The 16,103-nt window shown below is 52.2% G+C and overlaps 2 protein-coding genes across 7 annotated transcripts in view; both read left to right on the forward strand.

Moving 5' to 3' along the window:
* ZNF16 (zinc finger protein 16) overlaps positions 1-2,412 on the forward strand; it is a 32,027-nt gene extending 29,615 nt beyond the window's left edge. Inside the window, exons 6-7 of one of the 2 annotated variants that reach the window (XR_003683455.2) lie at positions 388-539; positions 1,104-2,412. The gene's annotated coding sequence lies outside the window, so the exon portion shown is untranslated. The remainder of the gene's footprint in view (positions 1-387; positions 540-1,103) is intronic. The other variant, XR_003683456.2, reaches the window with a different exon arrangement.
* A 1,492-nt stretch (positions 2,413-3,904) lies between these two features.
* Positions 3,905-16,103, forward strand: part of ZNF250 (zinc finger protein 250) — a 20,281-nt gene continuing 8,082 nt past the window's right edge. The window contains exons 1-5 of one of the 5 annotated variants that reach the window (XM_024117510.3): positions 3,905-3,947; positions 9,819-9,913; positions 10,139-10,265; positions 10,372-10,485; positions 12,169-12,231. In XM_024117510.3, the coding sequence (XP_023973278.1) occupies positions 9,872-9,913; positions 10,139-10,265; positions 10,372-10,485; positions 12,169-12,231 (346 nt within the window). In that variant the 5' untranslated portion in view covers positions 3,905-3,947; positions 9,819-9,871. The other 4 variants (XM_007104708.4, XM_028500644.2, XM_055091081.1 and 1 more) reach the window with 4 other exon arrangements.

A 16,103-nucleotide genomic window follows, 5' to 3' on the forward strand; every position in this document is an offset into this window, starting at 1 on the left:
GATCCCACATGCCGCGGAGCGACTGGGCCCGTGAGCCGTGGCCGCTGAGCCTGCGCGTCCGGAGCCTGTGCTCTGCAGCCAGAGAGGCCACAACAGTGAGAGGCCCGCGCACCGCAAAAAACAAACAAACAAAAGACTCAGGGCCAACTTGAAGAGGTTCGCACTGACCAAAGATGGGAGGATATGAGTATTAATTTTCAAAACTGTAATGAATTAAAACACATTAAATATATTAAAATTTTTGCGTTCAAATAATATCGAAAAACAAGTACCTACTTGGTCAGCTCTGGAGAATGCTAGAAAACCAAATCATTATTCTGAAAGTTAGTAAATAAAGGGAATAATTAAGCATTTAACTTGCCTTTTCTCTATGGACCATATTTCAAGGCAACCAAACACTTGATATGGGGAAGTCTGTCTTTACAGAACTGTTCCCACAAATGCAGAAGAGATACCAATAGGAGAATGTCACCGTCTTGCAAACTCCGAGCGAACTGCACCCAGGCAATGACTGTCAGTGGAAATACAAGCGCCCACGTGTGAGTATTCTTGCCCCCACCAACCTGAATCCAATTAGCCTCTATAAGTTTGCAAGAACGTCTAAGGACAGAGGGCGCCACGAGAATCCGAATGGCAAAATCCCAAGTGTGAGAAACTCCACAGAACACATGACCTGATTTTAATAAATAGATTTCAAAGAGGAAAAAAAGAAGTGGGAGGAGGCTATAGATTAAGAGACTCTACAGCCTGTCGACCAAGTGCATTGTGCATTTGTGTACCTGGTTTAGATCCTGATGCACACAAACCAGTTATAAAAAATGAAAATAACGTCTGAGACAAATGGGAGAATTTGGACACTGGATATTTGATAACAGGGGATAATGGTTGCTATTTAGGTATGATAATGGCTTCGTAATTACCTTTTGTAAGGGCCCTAATTTTTTAGAGACAGATATGGAAATGATGGGATGGGAAGGAGGTAACTGGGTAAAGAATAGGTGAGAAGAGATTGGCTGTGGGTCAACCACTTGTTCAATTGTGTAGTGGACATGCGGTTTCATTATACACTTACCCTACCTTTGTGTGTCTCTGAAATGTTCCAGAATAAGAAGCTAAAAGGAAAAAAGAAAGATTGAGGGGGGAAGTGGGTCCCTGCAGAGGGGCTCCTATCCCCCTCGCCTGCTTCCCAGCAGCCTCACCAGCTGAAGTCATCTAATTTGCATGTTGATGGTGTTTCCCCACCGGGATGTGAGCTCCAAAAGGAAGGAGCTCTCTGCTTTGCCTGCTGCGGATAAAGGAAATTGGGAGACTGGAAGCCTCTGAGTAGCGAGTCACCTCCTCCTGGACAACACGTGTGGACTGTGGAGGGCCCCGTCTCCTCACACCCTCCTGACATCCAGCAAAGGACCCGGATGAGACATACAGGGGTCGTTTCCCGAGTGCAGTGTGACCTGTGGGTCAGTTCCCAGTAGTCGCTGGAGAAGTGTCCCTTTGTGACGTAAATCGATCTGGCTGGGTTGGTGTGGTGGTGTCTGAGGGTGTTCACTTATCAGTGTCATTCATCCCTCCGTTCACTCACTGCCAGGCCCTCTTCCAGGCACTTGGGACACGCCAGTTCACAAAATGAGTAGAATGCCTGTAGCACTGATGTGCCAGAGGGGTAAGTAGGAAAGGGGCTCAAAAGAGATTTAATTTGCATTTCCCCTATTATGAATGATTTTCTTTTTTTTTTGGCCACGCTGCACAGCATGTGGGATCTTAATTCTCAATTTATTTTAACAAATAGGAGAGTATGTGTTCATGCACACATGTGCATGTGTTATTTTTAAGTATACTGTATGAGGGTTCACTCAGAGAGGCAGAACCACTAGGAGACAGAAATTATATAAACAATAAAAAAATATATAAAAAACATGTATGTTACAAGGATTACGCCTCACGCAACTGTGGGACGTAATCAAGCAATTCCTATCGGCTCTTGTATTTGCGTCTGATGCTGGAGCAAGACAGGGTTGGAAAGGGAAGACGGATGTAAAGTGGGGAAACCAAGCACAAGCTGGGACCTGTGGTCATGAGCTGGAGCCTCTAAGGACAGACAGAAAAGCCTTTGTTTTCTTTGACGACGTGGGTGTCCTGCAGAAGGAAGGTGGAGGTGTAGGCCTGTTGCTGTCCTGTGCCACCCAGTGAGCCGGGGACACCTGAGTGGAAGTGGCACCTGCGTGGACCTTTCGGAGCTCACAGCACCTCTGGACACGCTCTGTAATTCACACTTGATTGTGTACTGCCTGCTTTCCCCACTCACAGGTAAGGCCACAGGAAAAGGGACTCATTGGGAATGTTGCTTGTCTTATTCATTCATGTAGCCCCAGCACTTAGAACAGTTCCTAGCATGCAACAGGCACTCAATAAATACCATGCTTGTGAAACACAGAGACACAAGTGGCAGAGCTAGACACACACACAAACGCTAGTTGTTGAATTGCTAAATAATTTTTTTTAAAGTAGTAAAATATTAGCTGTTGAATCTAAGGGAAAGGTATGCAATGTATTCATTGTATTATTCTTTCAACCTTTATGAACATTTTTAAAATAAGTTGTGGAGGAGACAAAGAAAGCAGGGTGTGCTGAGAAGGTCCTCGAAGCATCAGTTGGGACCAAGATTGCTGGGATAGAGCTCACTCCCTGTTGTTAAAAGGTAAACTCAGGCATATAAAAATTTTTGAAGAGCTTATTTGAGCAAACATAGAACGGAATTGGGTAGCGCCAAACCAAAAGAGGTTAGGAGCGCTCTGCCAACAGGAGCTAGGGAAGAGGGTTTTATAAAGAGGCAGAAGCAAAGCAAGGAAGTTGACGGGCCATAACTTAAGCAGTCGCCTTATTTGGAAAGCCTTGCTGGCGGCTTCTTAAGTAGCTACCAAGGCAGCAGAGCCACTGCAGCCTTATGGCCTCCTTGTTTAATTACGTTAACACTGGCAACTGGCCAAAACCACCTGGGGCGGTCCAATGGTAGAGCCAAATCGGACGACCTTGGTCCTGAGCTTCAGTCCCTTGGCAGAGGGGACTCTGCTCCACAGGGGTGTGCGTGCTAGACGAGTTCCCCGTGGGAAGCTGACCTCACTCTCCGCGAAGTGGGAACTCTGCCCCTGATGCCGGTGGCTGCTACCCAGAGAATTACTGCCACATCCTCCCCCACTTCCAGCCTGGGGCCTCTCCCCAGACCACTTCTCCTGCCCCGCAGTCGGGGCACCGGCTCAGCCTGGCCAGTCCTCCCAGCTTGCCGAGCTCTTCCCTAGCCCCAGCCAACGTGCCACTTGGAAGGACACCAGCCCGTCCTTGGGGGGCCAGAGGGTGCGGTAGGAAGCAGCGAAGACCACCTCTTCCTTCCGCCCGCGCTAATCCTCCACGTTGGCCACAGCGTTGTCCTCGGACGCTCCAGCCCCGGACCGCGCGCCGCTCCCGAAGTGCGCAAAAACCAGCGAAGGGGGATGGGGAGGCGGTCGCCGCCACACATGACGACCACCGCCAGACCGTGCCAGGCCCCGCCTCGGCGGGGTGACACCGGCTGAAACAGGACGGGGGCCGGCCAGGGTTGGGGGGCGGCCACTAGGGCCCCCAGGCCCAGCAGTAAGAGAGCCACGCCGGAAGTGCGGCCTTGGGAGGCCGGACGCGGCGTGGCCTCTCTAGGCGCGGTGGAGGCCGCGTCTCTCGGTGGCTCCGGAGCGCGAGTCACAGGCGTCAGTCAGGAGAAACGCGCCGGGCAGGGAAGGCGGGGCCCACGGCGGACTGGGAAGTGTCGCGCTCTAGGAGTGGTTGCCTGGGAGGTGTGGGCGGGGCCCTTGGAGGCGGGGCGCTCCGGGATTGGCGGGTGCGCAGACGGGGCGGGGTGTCCCCTTTGTCTGAGTGAGGTGCGGGCGGCCGCATCTGTGCGTGAGGCTGCGGCGGGGACGGTGAGTCGGGGCGCGGGCAGCGCCGGGAGCCTCTGCCCGCGCGGCGGGGGGCCGGGGCCCTCCTCGCGGCCGGGCGCTTCCCACGCGCGCCCCCTGCCCTCTCCAGGCGCACTCCGAGCCCCCGCCCCACTCTCGCCTCCGCCGGGCCCTCCCCGCCCCGCTCCCGCGAACGGCGAGCCCGGCCCAGGGGGTGGTCCTCGACCCCGCGAGCTCCAGCCTCTCGCGGCGCCCGGGGGCGGGCCGGGGTCGCGGGACCGCTGTCCGCGGGGGTCGCTCTCAGCGTCCGGCGGCCTTGGCGTTTCTCTGGGAAAAGTGCTTCCTTCCGAGTTCCCCTCCCGCCTCCATTTTCCATCGAGGCTCTTTTCCCGGTTACTTTGTAAAAGCCCTTTTTCGTGAGCGCGACCAGCCTTTCCCAGAGTCCGCGGGTGTCTGCCTGCTGGAAGCTTGCCGGGGCGCTTCAGCGGGAGACGGCGTGCCGCCTTTTCAGCCGAGCCCTCGGTGTGCTCTGCCTTTGGCGTTTCCTTTCTCATCAGCTCGGTTCTTTAAGCTACGTGTCTTCTCAAATTGTCATTTGACTCCGGTTATGGTGTTTTGTTCCGTTTTGAGATGGAAGATTTCGAGTGTTTAATGGTCAGGTATTTACCCTCGAGGCTTTGGGCTTTGTGCTGTGTTTTAAAGGGCTTTCCCTATTCCAAGATTAGTTTTTAAATAAATTCTTGTTTTTCTCTGGTACTTGTGAAATGTTGGCTCCATCTGGAATCATTTTGGTGTGGGGCAAGTTGGGAATCCAGCTTCAGTGTTTTCTCTAAATCCTGATATTTCTGACACAACCTACTGAGTAATTCATTTCTCCATTGATTTGGAAAATCACCTTTGTCACGTGTTAAATTCTCCCAAGTCTTGGGCCCATTTCTGGGATTCATGGTGCTTTGATGTGCAAAGGTTTTGATTTTCATGCGGCAGATCTGTGGATCTCTGCCCCCCAGACTTTATTCAAGTTGTTTTTATGATGTGATTTTAAAATTTATCTCCTTCATTCATTAGCCGAATGCGTTCAGTATATGATATGAAATGATCTCATTTTTTTCTGTCGTTTTTTTTTGTTTTTTTGTCGTATTTTTTTAATCTCTGGTTTTGCTTAGCTTTCTGGGAGATAAGTTGAGCCTTGTGCAAAGGGTTACTTGGACAAGTAACCCTTGTCCAAGTGCCGGTTACTGGACCGTCTTCCCCGGGATCCGTTTGTTTATAGACGTGGCCCTGCTCTGCCCCTTCTAGTCCAGGCCCGCTTGGCTCTCGGAACCACGGCTTTGTGGATACAGTGGGCAGAATTAGCATCACATTTCTAAGGTTTATTTTAACCTTGTGTCTTGTTGCCATCTGTGAGTAGAACCTTTTTCCCTGTGTATTTCCTGACTCCGTGTTGCTGGTATGTAGAAAAGCTATCCGCGTGGACGCATGTTTGTGATCATTTACTTCCGATGGTTGCAGGGTTGTGCTTTGGGCTTAGGGGTGGCTCAGAAGTGCCTCTTTGGAAGGTGATTCCACCCTGGAGGGTGGGGCTCCGTGGAGATGAAGAAAGGGGGCAGGCCTTCCAGCAGGAAAACCTGGGGGTGAGGACGGTGAGGATGAGGGGGGACCCTGGTAGCCACCCACCCCAGACCAGGGACTGGGAGTGTGCCTGTCATGCCTGTCACTGTGGGCGGGGTCTTTGGAAGGAAGGCTCTTTTACATCAAGATCATCAGCAGTTCCAGCAAGAGCGATAAGTTACTAAAGCTTAGCTTACAGAACAAAATAATAACAAACGTTAAGTCCTAAGCTCTTTGCGTCTCTGCAGTCCCGCTTTTAGTTCCTGTCCCTTAGTCACCACCCGAGTCATACCTCACTCGGCAGAGTCTCACTGCAGTGTGACCACTGCTGCAGAGAATGTTGGCCTGTTCTGGTTTGTTTGGGTTATTCCCTGGCAGGAGTTCCAAAAAACGAAATTCCTGCATCTGAAGAATGACGGTGACCCGTGGGTGGGTGGGTGACTGTTGCGGGCACCCCTGGGGCGGGTGCTTTTTGTACTTGCCGCTGTGTTGGGGCTGGCATGGCCTCCTTAGGCAGCTCCTCAGAGCCAGTTCTGACCCTCGGTGGTGCTGATTCCGGCTCTGGGGACCGTCCAAACAGGACTTGTCCTGCCTACCTGTTCGCCCTTCCTGATGCCTGGAGCTCTGGGCATCGAGGTGGGGGTGGCCTGGTAAAAGCCAGGTTCAGTGCCCAGGTGGCTCTTGTCCTCCCTGTGGTGTCGGTTAGCGGCCTGCAGTGTTTTTTGCACGTCTTTGCATCTGGTACAGACTTGTTCCAGGAGACCCAGACCTTATCTACCAAAGTGCAAGTAAAGAAAAATGAAAAACTAGTTAGTACCACTTTTAAAATTTGTTTTCTTTATTTTTTATCAGGATGTAAGTGTCTTATTCCATTTGGGCTGCTATAACAAAGCACCACACACCAGGCAGCCTATAAAACAACAGACATTGATTTCACAGTGTGGAGGCCGGATGTCCGAGGTCAGGGGGCCAGCAGGGGCGGGTGAGGCCCTCTTCCTGGCTGCAGACTTCCTGTGTCCTCACGTGGAGGAAGGGGCAGGGGAGCTCTGTGGGGTCTCTTATCAGGGGGACTCCACCTTCATGACCGAAGCACTCCCAAAGGCCCCACCTCGTAACACCCTCACGTTGGGTATTAGGATTTCAACACGTGCATGTACAATCGGGGGACGCAGACGTTCAGACCAGGGCAACAAGCATACTTCAGGATACTTCACGCTCTTTCCCTTGGGCAGTTTGCAGAGGTCTTTTGCTTTTGTGCTTCTCTGGGACTCACCGCAGGTGGGAATCTTGTCCCCTTCTCCCTCTCCACCCCTCTGTGCCTCAGGCCTGTTGGCCGCTGGGTTTGAGTTAATCCCATCAGGTGACGACGCTTAGTCAAGTGCTCTCACCTGAGAGGAAGTGTGTCATCTCTCTGTCTTACTGGTGTGGACAAGGGCTCGCACCCCCTCGTGGCCCTGAGGTCATTGTGAAACAGGAGCATCGTGGACACACTCCATATCCCATGCTTTTGCTGACCCGTCTGGCCCCCGGGTGCAGCCTGAATCTTGGTCTTAGCAGGTGCCGGACTGGTGTGTGGAAGGACTGTGGCTTTGGCAGCAGCACCATCCCAAAGCCTGCTTCTGAAACCACACGACTCACATGGGATTCGAACTCATGGGATGAGACTCGAACTCACTGTCTTTTAATTGAAACCACCCACCTAGGCTCAGGACTTAATGAAGCTCAGGTTCTGTATGTCAGCGGTCCCTAACCTTTTTGGCACCAGGGACCGGTTTCGTGGGAGACGGTTTTTCCACGGACGGGGTGGGGGGTATGGTTCAGGCAGTAACGCCAGCGATGGGGAGCGCCACTCACCTCCTGCTGTGCGGCCCGGCCCGGTCCGGTACCCGCCCGCGGCCTGGGGGTTGGGGACCCCTGCTCTGTGTCTCAGCGCAGAAGGAATTCATAGTAAGAGGCAAAGTGATAGGTGAGAAGTGGAATTATTTAGGGAGGTACGCATTCCTTAGAATGTTGTCCGTCTCAAAAGGCGAGAGCGGCCCTGAAATACGGGGTGGTTACTTTTTATGGGCCGGGTGGTTTCATAGGCTAACAAGTAGGAGGGTTGTTCCAGCTTTTTCAGGGGAAGGGCAGGGGCCTCGGAACTGTGGGGCCTGTGGGTGTGTCATTTAGCTGATGTACTACAGTGAATATATAATGAGGCTCTGGGGGGCGAGTCTTCCACCATCTTGGGCGTAGTTGGTTCTAACCAGTTTTTGTCATATCTGACATCTGTGTCGTTCTTTAAGGATTGTGCTCTGCCCCCTCCCCTCCTGGTTTCACGTCCCTCCCAGGAGGGCGTGCACTGCCTAAAGATGTATCTGCTGCACCTAAATATACCAGGTGACTTTCTTACCTGAGAAAGAGCGTATCAGAAACTCCGCTTCCCCAGTGCTGCTGGCGGCACATGTTCACCTGGCACTTGTTGCTGTTCTGAAGGGTGGAGTGTGGTCTCCTTGCTCCTGTAATTTCATACACTTATTCAGCAAACATTGAGCCACTGGCTGCTCTGCTGGGGCAGGAAGGGGGGTGTGAGAACGACGAGGCAGAGGACCCCAAGGGGGCTCAGGAGGGGCCTCAGTGAGAGGGTGACATGGCCAAGCACCAGCCGAGGGGCAGGAGCCACCCCAGCCAAGGGGGGGCCCGGACAGGGCTGAGCAGTCTCAAGAACGGTGTAGGGACGGGGTGAGGGTGGCCTTGGAGCCGAGAACAGTCACTGTGTTCCCATGGCGGGGCAGGACAGGACGGTCTGCTGAGGGCCCAGGTTCTGGATCATATGCAGGTGCCAGATCAGCTGGGGCAGAACTGGGTGGAGGGCGGGGTCGGTGTTTGATGTTAAGTGTCTGAGGTGCTAGAGGACACCCACGTGGAGATGCCCGGTGGAGGGAAGGAGGTCACCAGTTCAGCACACCAAAGGGAGCCCCTGGACTCCACTGGACATTCAGGCCTGTGCCGCGGGAAGCAGCTCAGGTCACAGACACGGGCTCGGGCAGGAGCTGGCCTGGCCCAAGGCCTCGTGGCTGGCCACCAGCACCCACTGGGGAGGCTGTGAATGGGGCGCCTGTGGGCGCTCATTATTGGGTCCTGGCCAAGGTATGGTCATCCCGTAGTGCAAATGACTGTCCTCTGCTGGGTTCCCAGAGGACCAGAGCTGTGCCGTTAACAAAGGTCGGTATCTGCTTTTGGGTGAATTCTGGGGGTACTTTTATTCACTCTTTGAATTCTAATCGAAGACTCCGGTTGGAATTCTAATTAGAGCCATGTTGCCTTTACACGCACAGACGCACGCGCACCCACGTTTTGGGGGATGGGCATTTCCGGTGGACGGAGGGGTGGGCGGTGAGAGCCAGCCTCTCTCCCCGCCAAGGCTCCTGTTACCCAGAGGCAGCCACGGTCACGAGTTCAGTGTGTATTTTCCTGAAGGTTGTGTGTGTGAACGTGCTCATCCACTGGGCGTTTTACAAAGAAAGTGAGGTGGTGAGTCCCTGACTTGCTCCCCCAGAGGCCCACGGTGTGAGGGGAAGCGTTCTGCTTGGTGAGGTGCCTGCCTGAGGGGGTTGACCTCATTCTTGCGTCATTTTTCCCCGAGCAATCTGCCTGCTGGGCTTCTGTGTCCCTGTTGCGGACCCTGGACTCGGCCTCCAGATGATGTCAGCCCCATCGCCCTGCCAGGGGAGCTCTTGGCACCCCCCTTCTGTCTGGCAGTTGGCGTGTGACAGATAGCTTACTTGGCCTGGCATTTCCCCAGAACCTGCCCACCCTCGGGCCTCCCTGTCAGGTGCTCAAACCAAATCCCTGGGTCACTCTGGACTCCCACCAGAACCCAACCCCCGCTGGAGCCGCCACCGGGGCAGGACCAGGCGTGGTCGGCATCGGTGGGCCCACAGGAGGGCTGTGGTCAAGCCAGGCATGCAGGGCCTGGCATGGGGTCCCCACAGGAGTGCGGCCCTGGCAGGACTGTCCACGCCCAGCATCTCTGGAGGCAGCCAGGCCCGGTGCCTCCCTGGATGACAGCTTGGCTCCTGTGAGGACACGCTCACCCGGGCCTGTGCGCACACTGCAGGCCGTGCCAGGTGAGCTGGGCAGCAGACAGCCCACTGCCCTAGGGGTGCACAGCGTCCCCAGGTGTCTCAGGTGGGACCTTCCTGGGCCTGAGAGCTCGGGGTTCATCTGTGCGGCTCTGGGACTGGAGTCAGAGTTCACGGGGGGCCCAGCTGGGCCCGTCATGTGCTCCCTGCTCTTCCTCAGTCCCACAGGCTCCTCCGATTTCCATCTTCCTCAGAGACCCCAGGGACCAGGTGATGGCAGCGGCCAGGCTCCTACCGCCACCGGCGGTGCCCCAGGTGAGTTACCCCGAGGCCTGTGCAGCACCCCCGCCTTGCTCACAGTCTGCCCACGCCTGGGGCTCCTGGTGGCAGCCTGAGCATCACTGCATCCTGAGCGCTGTGGCCCCTTCCTGTCACTGCCCCCGCATCCCTGGGCGTATCCCCACACCCCCATGCTGCTTGCACCCACCTCATCTCGGATGGAGACACTCAGTCGACCTGCAGCAGCCCCTGTCATTCCAGGCCAAGGTGACCTTCGAGGACGTGGCCGTGCTCCTCTCCCAGGAGGAGTGGGACCGCCTGGGCCCTGCTCAGCGGGGCCTCTACCGACACGTGATGATGGAAACCTATGGGAACGTGGTCTCCGTGGGTAAGGCCCCTCTGCAGGCCTCGTCTGTCTGTGTGCTCTGCCCAGGGCGGGGTTACGGTGCTCACAGATGCTGTGTAGACAAAAGGCCTTCCCTCCCCATGAGCAGGAATTCCAGGATCCAAGCCCGAGGTGATCTCACAGCTGGAGCGAGGAGAGGAGCCGTGGGTCCTGGACAAACAGGGAAATGAGGGGCGCCGGGGCCTGGGCACTGGCCGCTCAGGTGAGTGGGGAGCCTCCTTCCTGCACCGAGGGCTGAGCACCTGTGGGTGCTGATGGGAGGTGGCCGGAGTGGCTTCCTCCTGGGGTCTGATTTGGCAGAGGGACCCTGCGGGCAGGCGGGGCCGAGCAGGCAGAGGGCCCGGGCAGGGAGGGAGCACAGAGGCGAGTGCAGCCTGGTGGTGGGTTGGGCACAGGCAGAGCGGGGAGAGCACCCATGGTGACCGGGCCCCTGCTGGTCCCCGTTCTGATGGGACATCCAGAGTCTGAGGGATACCTGGTTGGTTGAGGGAAGAAGGAAGCAGCCTCAGTGTAGAAGGGAAGTTTCTCAACCTGGTAGGTAGTGGGGCTGGAGCTGTTTTGAGATGAGGAGCCTACCTTCCACGGCCACATGGCGCTGTCCGGGCGCCCCACCCAAAATAAGGCAGGACAGACGGAACACAACAACAAGATTGAAGCTACAGAACTAGAAAGAAGTCGTTGAAAATCATATGATTTTCTCTTGTAAGATTGACTAGAATTCACAAGAGACTTTGCTAGGTACAAAGTCAGTTTTATTTCTATTTATCAGCACCAAAGGTATGATTTTTTTTCTAGTTTTATTGAGATATAATTGACATGACATTACAAGTTTAAGGTGTAGAGCATGATGATTTGACTTAAATATATTGTGAAATAATAACCACAGTAAGTTTAGGTAACATCCACCATCTCACACAGGTACAACAGCAAGAGAGAAAAAAATTTTTTAAAAGATGTGATTTTCTTAAAGATAACATTTACAGCAGCATCAGAGAGGTGAGGTGTCCAGTAGTTAATCTAACAGACGAAGTACCAGACCTTCATGGAGGAAAGTGTAGAAGGGAGGGTGCTGGCAGATGCGTCCAGTCCTGAGGGCAGTGGTCAGCAGTTGCTTTAGGGCGGGGTGGGGGTGGGCGACATCCAGTGAAGGATGAGGACAGGAGTCTCAGGGAACCTCAGCCAGCCCGCCCTGCAGGACGCGGCCCCTCTGGCTGTGAGGACAGCACGGCACCAATCCCATGGCTCCTCCACTCCAGGGTCTCTAGGTAACTGTGTGGAGGGGCACCAGGTGTTCCGGACAGCCCGCCTCTTAATGACCCGCAGAATCAGGTGCCCTCAGAGGAGCAGTGACTTCGCTGGACCCGGAGGAATGTGATTTTCTAGGGAATGTAGAAAAGGCACAGCATCATGTTGAGCAAATCTTTGACTGCAGCTGCAGGGGGCAAGAAAACAGCTGCCCCCAACCAGACCTGGGTCCCTGGTGGACCAGCTGTGGTTTCACCTGATGGAGGTCTTAGACGAGTGCCCTTCAGATCTGATGCCAAAGAGACCGCCGTTCTCCAGGAGCATGGCGGGTTGGAGAGAGCAGCTTTCGCACAGAAGCACCCGCTCACTCTGCCCCCCACCCGCAGGCCCCGGAGGACGGGGTCTGAGAGATGAGGGGTGTGCACAGAGCAGGAGCTGCCTGCTGCAGCCCGGGCCACCACCGTGTGCCTCAGCCTCTCCTGGCGGCTCCTCAGAGGGAGAAGCGTGTGCACCTGCCCGGCCCTGCTGTCTCTAACCCAATGAATTGCACCTCCGTCTTGTAACAGCAAATGAGAGGATTTTCCACTCTTGGGAGAGGCGTTGGTTTTGTTGTCCCTTCAACTGTCTGTTCCTTTTGCAGACAACTTCACGTGCGACCACATGACAGCTTGTGTGCAACAAGACAGCACGTCCTGTCCCTGGGGTAAGTGTGTGTCTCATCTTCTGTTTGACCCAGTACAATCGCTGACGTGTTTGCGCGCGTCGTTCACGAGCACACGAGGAGATTCCCAGGCTGCTCTGATGCAGAGCATGTGTTTTCATTACACAACACGCACGATCTCTACGGAATGCCGGGGTGGGGGCGGTTAAATTTAAAAATTGGTTTCAGTGGACTTGCTTTTTCTCCTTTATTTGTCTTGTTGCTACTGTACACTTGAAACAACAATGAAGCTGCCATCCTGAGAGTGTGGGGCAAGAGGCAGCCCATCCCCACATTCATGGCAGCCTGGGTCTGTTGTGTGCCATGGATGATGGAGGGAGTTACCTCCTGAAATGTTAATTTATTCTTCACCATTAAAGTTGTCTTTCTTGTCTTGTTACTCTGGCTTCAGGCCAGAAGCCACCCATTCAGGAAGCTTCAAACATTAGAAGTGATACTTTTCCATGCAAATGAGTAATTATTTCTTTGACCTACCAGCTTTACTCTGTGATGATGAGGCTTATAAGTCAAAAAAAAAAGAACTAAAACTTGTTTTCCACGTAAAAAAATATATAGTATAAGTTTTTAAGAACATGTAAAAATCTTATTAAACAGATGACAGTGAATTCAGATATTTAAATGAAGAACCTATTGAATACTGTTACCATTTACCAGTACAGTGCACACTTAATAAATAAATTGCTCTGAAGAGAATAAAATATGAAGAAACACCCAATAAGAAAAATGGGCACAAAACTTGAACAGGTTCTAATAGAAGAGAACCAAAGGAGAGGCCAGATGAGAAGGTGGCAGCCACCTACAAGCCAACAGAAGAGGCCTCAGAATGAAATCTACCTTGCTGGCACCTTGATCTTGGGCTTCCCAGCCTCCTGTTGTTTAAGCCCCCCGGTCTATGATATTTTGTTAGGACACCAAGCCAACTAAGATAACCACCAGGATCCCTGCCCTCTGATCCCTGGTATACATGCCCTGCATAATCCCCAGGACTGTGGTTATGTGTTTATGATTAGGTTATGTTAAATGGCACTGTTGCCTTTAAGGAACAGAGAATGCTCTAAATCTGGGTCTAGAGGTCAGAGACAAGTCAAATTCAAAGCAGGAGGAGGGAATTCCCTGGCAGTCCAGTGGTTAGGACTCAGCACTTTCACTGCCTTGGCCCAGGTTCAATCCCTGGTCAGGGAACTAAGATCCCACAAGCTGCTCTGGGTGGCCAAAAATAAATTTATTAATTAAAAAAAATTTTTTTTAAAGCAGGAGATGGATTTGATGCATCATTGCTGCCTTAAAGATGCAGGTAGGAGGTAGGAGCAGAGAGCTACTCCCAGGCAGCATCCAGCAAGGAAACGGTCACCTCAGCCCTGCAGCTCCAGGGAGCTAAATGTTGCCAACAATAAAAAAGAACTGAGAAGTGGATTTACCCCCTGAGCCTTCACACAAGATTTCGGACTGGCTGACCCTTTATCTCAGCCTTGTGATACCCTGAGCAGAGAACCCATCCCCGCCTACAGAACTGTGGCCTACAGAACTGAAGGCTGATAAGTGCAGTCCCGTGTTCACACAAGGCTGGGAACACGGTCTCTTCCCACCAGCAAGAGTGGAAAACCTTGTAACTCACAAGGCATCATCAGGTAGAGTACTGAGTAGGGTCTTGCTTCACTAATTGGGGGAGAATAACCTTAAACACTGCTCTGGTCAGACTGAACAGAGTTGAAAGGCAAGAACCATACAATTTCCAAGTAACTTAGCCACGTATTAGAACAAAGCTCAATAATGTTTATAAAATACAAAAGTGTCCAGCACCAAGCAAGGGGAAATCCATGATGTCTAGCATCTAACCAGAGATACAAAGAAGCAAGAAAATACAACCATGATTAGAAGAAAAACCAGTCAAGTGAAACTGACCAGAAATGACAGGGATGATAGAATTGGGAGACAGGATGTTAAAACAGAATAAATTCCATATGTTCAGGGAGCTCCAGGAAATAGTGTCTTAGGTAGAGGCTTGGAAGATTATTGTTTTTTAAACCCAAATCTAATTTCTAAAGATGAAAACAACGATGAGATGAAAAATTCACTGGGTAAAATTAGTGGCAGATTAAACGTTGCCCAAGAAAAGATTAGTGAACTTGAAAACAAAGGCATGGAAACTTTTGAAAAGGAAACAGGACAAAGACTAAAAAAGATTGAAGAATATCGGTGAGCTGTGGGAGAACCTGAAATAGCCTGACATGTTAGAAGAACATGATGGGAACAAAGCAGGAAAAATATTTGAAGAAGTGACAGTTGAAGTTTTTCCAAATTTGATGAAAACTATAAACTCAGAAATCTAAGAAGCTCAAGGGACCCTATGTATAATAAACATGAATAAAATTACACTAAACCACATCATGATTAAATGTTGACAACTGGTGACAAAGAGAACATTTTAAAGGCAGCCAGAGAAAAAGACACATTGCATAGAAGCAGGGGCCAAAGGCAGACTGACAGACTGAAGACTCATGCTGTGAACCCTGAGACAACCACTAAAATAGCCCAGAGTTATAGCTGAGAAGACAGCAAAGGAGATAAGATAGAATCATGAAAAATATCTAACTTTTTAGAAAGGAGGAAAAGAAGAGGGAACAAACAACAGGGTGTATAGTGGCTGGTCCAGGGTAACCACTGCTTCACTGCACTACTGACTGCTCCGTAGTGGTGCACACAAAGCATGCTGTTGTATTGGCCAGCTCAGGCTGCCATAACAAAATGCCACTGATCGGGTCCTTAAACATCAGAAATTGACTTCTCACGGTTCTAGAGGCTGGAAGTACAAAATCAAGGTACCAGCTGATTTGATTTCTGGCGAGGGCTCTGCTCTCTTCCTGACTTGCAAGCGGCCACTTTCTTTCTTTCCTTCCCTTCCTTCCTTCCTTCCTTCCTCCCTCCCTCCCTCCCTCCCTCCCTCCCTCCCTTCCTTCCTTCATTTATTTGCACCAGGACTTAGTTGCGGCTTGCCAGCTCCTTGGTTGCAGCTTGCCTGCTCCTTAGTTGCAGCACATGGGCTCCTTAGTTGTGGCATGTGAACTCTTAGTTGTGGCATGCATGTGGGATCTATTTCCCTGATCAGGGATTGAACCCAGGCCCCCTGCATTGGGAGCGTGGAGTCTTATCCACTGTGCAGGCGGCCACTTTCTTGCTGTGTGTTCACTTGACTCTCTGTGCCTGCAGAGACATAAGGACACTATTCTCATCACTGCGGCCTGCCCTGATGACCTCAACTAGCCCTAAGCACTTCCCAAAGGCCCCACCTCCAAATACCATCACACTGGGGGTTAGGGTTTCAGAATATGAATTTGGGAGAACACAAATTTTCAGTCCTTAACAACTTCCCTGTTCCTTCTTCCCCAATTTTATGATACTGGCCTAAGTTTTATATATGTTGTAAACCCACAATATGTAACTACTGTTTTTGCTTTAGACAGTTATCTTTTAGAGTGACTTAGAAAACTTTTTCATAGTCTTTTATATTTACCTTCATTTTAACCATTTCCAAAAACCGTCGTTTCTTTGTGCGATTCCAAGTTTCTGTCAGGTATATTTTTTCCCCATGAAGAACTTCCTTTAACATTAATGTGGATTTCATGGTTGGGAACTCTCTCCATTGGTTTTTTCCTTTTCAAAAAATTATCTTGGGGCTTCCCTGGTGGCGCAGTGGTTGCGAGTCCGCCTGCCGATGCAGGGGAACCAGGTTTGAGCCCCGGTCTGGGAGGATCCCACATGCCGCAGAGCGGCTGGGCCCGTGAGCCATGGCCGCTGAGCCTGTGCGTCCGGAGCCTGTGCTCCGCAACGGGAGAGGCCACAGCAGAGGGAGGCCC

The sequence above is a fragment of the Physeter macrocephalus genome, chromosome 15 (genome assembly GCF_002837175.3).
Source record: "Physeter macrocephalus isolate SW-GA chromosome 15, ASM283717v5, whole genome shotgun sequence".
Classification (NCBI taxonomy): domain Eukaryota; kingdom Metazoa; phylum Chordata; class Mammalia; order Artiodactyla; family Physeteridae; genus Physeter; species Physeter macrocephalus.